The sequence below is a fragment of the Mesoplodon densirostris genome, chromosome 2 (genome assembly GCF_025265405.1).
Source record: "Mesoplodon densirostris isolate mMesDen1 chromosome 2, mMesDen1 primary haplotype, whole genome shotgun sequence".
Lineage (NCBI taxonomy): Eukaryota > Metazoa > Chordata > Mammalia > Artiodactyla > Ziphiidae > Mesoplodon > Mesoplodon densirostris.
In genome coordinates, this window is record NC_082662.1 from 109,972,665 (window position 1) to 109,978,437 (window position 5,773).

The following is a 5,773-nucleotide window of genomic DNA, read 5'->3' on the forward strand; positions in this document are numbered from 1 at the left end:
TTATGATCGTGTACTTGGATACGAACTGTAATGGGAGCTGCAGAGATAAAAAATGGTAGCTGGGGACTTCCCTGGTGGCGCAGTGGCTAAGACTCCGTGCTCCCACTGCAGGGGGCCTGGGGTTCAATCCCTGGACAGGGAACTAGATCCCACATGCATGCTGCAACTAAGAGTTCACATGCCACGACTAAGGAGCCCACATGCAGCAACTAAGACCCAGCACAACCAAATAAAATAAATAAATGTTTAAAAAAAAAACAGTAGCTGCCTTCAAATAACTTGATGGTCGTAACTCTAAATCCATATAGACCAGGCTTATACTGGGAAGAAACTATGATGAAACCAAATTATGAAAAAGACCCATAACCTTTTCCTTCCAAATCCCCTCACAAACTTCATTTCCCTGTATTTCAAGAGCTCATTAAACAAAACAAAAATCAAAGCTTCATGCACTCCGAAGTTGAAGGAATTTAGTAATGATTAACTATAGATGTAGAAAACTAGCTTGGACCACCAGAAGATCCCACTACAGTTCTTCAGTGAATTCGACAAAAGACAATGTAGCTCAAATTCCTTCCCTCTTCACCCCACCAACCCGCATTCTGACTATATTCATTTTGGTCAATAGGAAATGTTTTCTCTACAGGGTTTTCAACAATGTGAATTGTGAAGTAGGGGGAAAGCTCCTTTGGGCACATTTTCTTTCTAATAATGTCTTCAACACCATCTCAGAGACAAGAAAACAAACTTTTTTGCCATTAAAAAAAACTTTATTTTATTTATTTATTTTTTACAAAGAATACCCCCACCTGGGGTGAAAAAATATATCTGGTTAAGTACAAAATATAGTTTTTGTCATACAAAAAGATATACAATTAAAAAACAACAAAAACAATGAAACCACCTTCAGCCCACATACTTTCTCAGGAAAGGGTAGAGCTCAGTGCTCTGACACAGGACAGTGAACAAAGTGCTAAGGCTGAGGGAGACTGAGCAAGTGCTAGAGGCTGCAGTGAGAGAGGGGCTGTCAACATCCCTGTCTCCTAACACTGGGCAGGAAGGGAGCCCGCACAGCTTTTGTGAAGACCTGCCCTCTAGTTTCTCATGGCAACATCTGGATGCTCTAATCACAGTGTTGGGGCATTTTGATCTAGAGTTCCTCCTTGGGTTTGCAGAAGTCACAGTGGGCAAGGCTGATAGCAGCAACCCTTCTCATATAATTAGAGTGTCAGAATTGCAGAATTCTGTACACTGGGACAAAGTCTCAAAAGCACTAACACTTTTTTTTTTTTTTTTTGTCATTGTGCTTACCCCTAGAGACATAGTAGACCAGTTTTAGCTTACACTTGAGAAAGGAAAAAAATCCCAAATTTGACACAAACTAAAGTGCTAAGAACATCACCTCAGAATCAATTCCAAGGAGTCACACGGAAAGAAAAACACATTCTCCCACGTGAAAACGTTTGCCAACAGGAGAACACAGTGCAATAGGCTCTAAAAATGGCTTTTAAGACCTTTGGTGGGGCACAATTACTACCGCTTTACACCTGATTAAAGTACTTTCTGAACAAAGACAACCTTTGAGCTTCTTCCCTTTAATTCACATGGGAAGCTCACTCCAAAGTCCAAACCAAATCAGCTCTGGAGGGTTTTTTTTTTTTTTCTATAAGTGTACAAACAAAGGGAGCAACGATTCTAAGAACATCCTTTTCCCAAAGTTTTGGCCGTGATTTTTTTCCTTTTCATTTTCCTAGTTTGCTAAATTGGCTCTCCTCTACATGGCAGAGGTTCAAGGTCTATTGTTATACCAATCTATAATCCCCTCCATAAAACACTGGGAAGACCATGCCAGGAGGCCATTTCTACCCCTTATTCAAAAGGACTGAAAATGCCTCAATTTTCAAAGAGATTTAAGAAAATGGGATTGGCTTGAATTTTTCTAGTATGTTTTTAAACCCATCCAGTAAAATACCCCGTATCACATCTCACTGGCTGAGGACGAGTGCGCACCCATTAAAGCCCAGGAGATTGCACGCTGATCACCTCCTACACTGGAGAGTCAGAGGCTGGGGTGGACCGGTACCCCACTGTAGAGACTGCCGAGTCTCTAAAAAAGTACGAGTCCGGGAAGAGAGATGAAAAGAAACAAGTAGGTACAGCTGCTTCTTTTCTTCCACATGCTCACTGCACATTGTTGTTGAGGATGCAGGGATCCACCTGGGAGGAAGAAAGAAAACATTTTAGTTTGGGTAAGAACTAAAAGAACAACCCAGTTTAGCAATCCCTCCAAGTCAACTTCCTATAGTAGGCTTAGGGCAAATGTAGTGGTAAAATGACAATTCTCACCTCAGTGTAAGTAGGTGGTGGCATGAACTTGAACTCAGGAGCATACATAAAAATAGGGCTGTCTTGAGAACCATCTGTGTCATCTAGCAGAGGAGTAGTGGGGCTCTCCAATCGGTGATCTTCAGGAATGATATCCATATAGCAAGGAGGAGCTAGGGAGAGAAAGTATGGGGATAAGAAGCCTGGCCAAGGAATGCTTGAGCATCACCAATTTTACAAATCCAAGCAGGCCAGAGAGGAAGAACAGACGTTAGGTCTAGCTCACCTTCTGGGGTATCGGGGATGTTTAGATCTACCCAACTCATCTCAGAACTGGTTCGGCTGGCCATGCTGGATGTCCGGCTACTGAGGCCTGACCTGCTGCCAATTACCAGGGGCAGGTCAAGAATGACTTTCTTGGAGCCAGGAACGCTAACATAGATCTAGAAAAGGAGACGGCAGTTCGTTAGACTGGAGATCTGGAGAAAACATCACTATTATTCTGACAGATGAACAATTTCTCTCTCCAGCCCCACCCACTCACCAGTAAGGAGTATTCAACTCGAAGGATGTTGCAGCCCAAGATAGAAGGCCTGATCTTCTGCACCCTAAGGCTCTTGCCACGCCATGATGCGCAAGTTCCTGAGATAATATGATTGCCTCTGACCGATGACAACTTCTGCGTCAGCATCTTGGTTTGGCCATTGGCAAGGTAAGTGTGGCGGGCTACAATGGCTGCTTTGGGGACCACAATGCGGGAACTTGTATTCTCAAAGTCAGCATGGATGTTAATCTCATCACCTAGCAATGAGAAAGATGAAAACTGATGCTTAGTACAGTTGATGACTTTTCATCTGTCCCTGTCTCCTGCCCTCACCCCCAAACCCACAGTTCCTGTTTTAATAGTCTCCCATTTTAAGCACTAAATCCTTACCTTCACAGAATCCTTTTCTGTCTATTTGGGCAGAGACGGACACCCGCCCATCAGGAATAAACATGCAGGAAACTTTCTTCTCCTTTTTAGCAGACACAGGTGCCTATGTAGAATGGAGGGGAAAAACGTTTTGAGAATTTCTAGAGATCCTTTCTCTGCTTCTCTTTCCTTTCCACTGCTAATTCAGAATAGGCAGCTTTCCCTCCCACCTTGATGACTTAGGACTTGATTCCCTGAGGGGCTTCACTCTAATGCCCTAGACACTTATTATCTCTGAAACCCAGAAAAATAGAATCTTAAAATGAACCTCACCAGTAAATCAGGGGTATTGACATCCACTAGATCCATCACTTCAAAGTTTTTCTTTGTCTCCTGAGTTGGGTGGCTGGGGCGATCAAGAAAAGCCTTCACCCAGTAGTCTACACACCCATATTTTCCTTTGAAAGATGTTCCCAGAGGCCTTTATCAAGAAAAAAGAAACAATTAAAAAATGCTCTCCAGGAAGAGTAACTGATCAAAGGAGGGGAAGATAAGTCCACAGATGCATTTAGCTGATACATACCCCTGAGGAAGCTCAAAACCAAACTTGTATTCATATTTGTTTCCAGGTCTCATGATCACCATCTCATTCTCACCTGAAGGGAGAGAAAAGCGAGTAGCCATTAGGTTTCTTGTTACACTTAAAATGCATCTGTGCGATATGGAATTCTTGGGCAGCACACAAGAGTATTGTAGAACCCCCATTTTCATCCCTTATGTTATTAAACGAGAGATTCTGATGCATTTCGTTGGGCCAAAAAATTGCAAAGCCCTGCAGTGCTCAAAGGCTCAACCAGGACAGTTAAGCTACTATCATCTCAAACAGGAAGCAAACAGAATAAACAAGTTATGCACACAGAAAATCTTTCAATAGCTAAGGCAACATCCCTCAGGATCAACTACAGAACACAGCACCATAAGAAATTGAACACATCACCCTTTTTTGGGTGGGGGGTGGGAGGAGTTTGCAAATTAAAACTAAAAAAGATAAAGAAGCCACACAAAATGCAAACCACACAATCTGAGCAACTTAGAATCTATACTGTAGGCTCCATTTATTCGTATCAATTCTCTTCTCGAATCAGCTTTCACCTTCCAGCAAACAGCTGGGTCACTCACCTGTTGGCTGGTCGTCCAGGAGAAGCGTGTCTTCGTAGCGCAGGTAGTTCAATGTCTGTTTGCACTGTTGGGATCCCTGCATCCACAGGACTTTGGCCATTCCGCAAGCCAGGATCCTGACAGCTTTGACTCCAGTGACTTCACACACCTCCACTATCACCCGGCCAGCCACCTTCTCCCCACTGCCGTACACCTTTTCGGGGTCGTTAAAGACCACCTCGAAAGACTTGATCTTCTTGAACATCACCATAATCGGGCTGGGTTGGCTTAAAAGTTAAAAACGAGGGAGGAAAAACAGAACCCCAAATTAAAGGACCCTTAGCATTAAGTTAAAATTATTTCACTCTTCAATCCTCTACTAAAGTTTCGATAAAATGTCCACAAAAATTGTAAGCTGCGGCTTAGGCCAAGAGATTTCAAGAGAAAAATAAACCCTTTCTTTTCTTTCTTTCCTCCAACAGCTGGAAGAGAGCCCCGGATCTCTGCGGAAAGGCTAAAATGACACCGCCTGAGGAGAGGAAAAGAGAGTGCAACTAAGAGCCGGAAACTGCTCTATATAGTAGCCCGGCAGGCAGGGCCACGCGAGCGCTGGCCTGGAGGCTCGTGCTGCCCTCGTGCACAGCCCTCCCATTGGCTGCCCGTTCCTTGTTTACCAGGAGCCCGGCCAATCAGTGAGGTCGCACCAGCGCGTGGACACAGTGTGCTCCTGGCGGGGAAAATAGTTGTTGTGCATCGCTGCAGGGCCAGGAGGAGGGGGCGGAGGGGCTGTGGGGCGGCTTCCCTTGGGCCCAAAGGAAGTAAGGCTTCGCTGCCCCTAAAATTTATCCGAGGCCGGAGTCCTTCGAAGAATACTTTTGGGGTGCCAGCGGTGTTTTGAGGTAAAAGGAAAATGTGCTTATGAGGGAATTTCGTGCCTAGCCTCAGCCAATGCAATTAATTTAGAGGCAACTGTTTATTTCCGACTCACAAATCGCAAGTCGTGTGAAAAACAATCTCAGAGCTCCAGAATAATTTAGGATCGGGGCGGAGGACAGAGAGTGCCGCTGTTACTGTTCAGGAACATCCCCTTTGTCCTTCTGTTGCCCCGCACCTCTTAAAAACCAACAAACAACACCCCACCCCCCAAAAAAACCTGCTGTGTGGGAAGGAAAAGAGAGCTTGTCACAAAATTTTAACCTCTCTTCAGCGCTCACAGGAAAGCGAGTATGTGGGACTGGTCGGCCTTCTCCCTCCTTTTCTAGCCCCCCGGGCTCGGGGCTGTGTGCCTCAGCCCATGTGCCCTCCACTCTGTTCTCGGGACCGGAAACAGTGCGGGCGTGTCCACATCCTCTTGCTTATCCCCTCATCTCTTCAGTC

At 44.8% G+C, this 5,773-nt stretch overlaps 1 protein-coding gene across 1 annotated transcript; it reads right to left on the bottom strand.

Annotated features, from left to right (window-relative positions):
- Positions 1-760: 760 nt before the first annotated feature.
- On the bottom strand, positions 761-4,939 carry TXNIP (thioredoxin interacting protein). Its single transcript, XM_060087053.1, has 8 exons — positions 4,418-4,939; positions 3,822-3,894; positions 3,572-3,719; positions 3,260-3,362; positions 2,870-3,126; positions 2,612-2,768; positions 2,347-2,498; positions 761-2,217 (listed from the first exon to the last, which is right to left on the bottom strand). The coding sequence occupies exons 1-8, from the start codon at positions 4,665-4,667 to the stop codon at positions 2,182-2,184; spliced, it is 1,176 nt and encodes a 391-aa protein (XP_059943036.1). The 5' UTR covers positions 4,668-4,939; the 3' UTR covers positions 761-2,181.
- Between the last annotated feature and the right edge of the window lie 834 nt (positions 4,940-5,773).

Bases quoted from the DNA above. Each gene is read 5' to 3' on its own strand.
- TXNIP (XM_060087053.1), bottom strand. From the start codon at position 4,667: ATGGTGATGTTCAAGAAGATCAAGTCTTTCGAGGTGGTCTTTAACGAC. The intron at 3,127-3,259 runs GTAAGGATTTAG...TCTCATTGCTAG, and splicing joins CAGAAAAGGATTCTGTGAAG to GTGATGAGATTAACATCCAT. The intron at 2,218-2,346 runs GTGAGAATTGTC...TCTTCCTCCCAG, and splicing joins CACCACCTACTTACACTGAG to GTGGATCCCTGCATCCTCAA.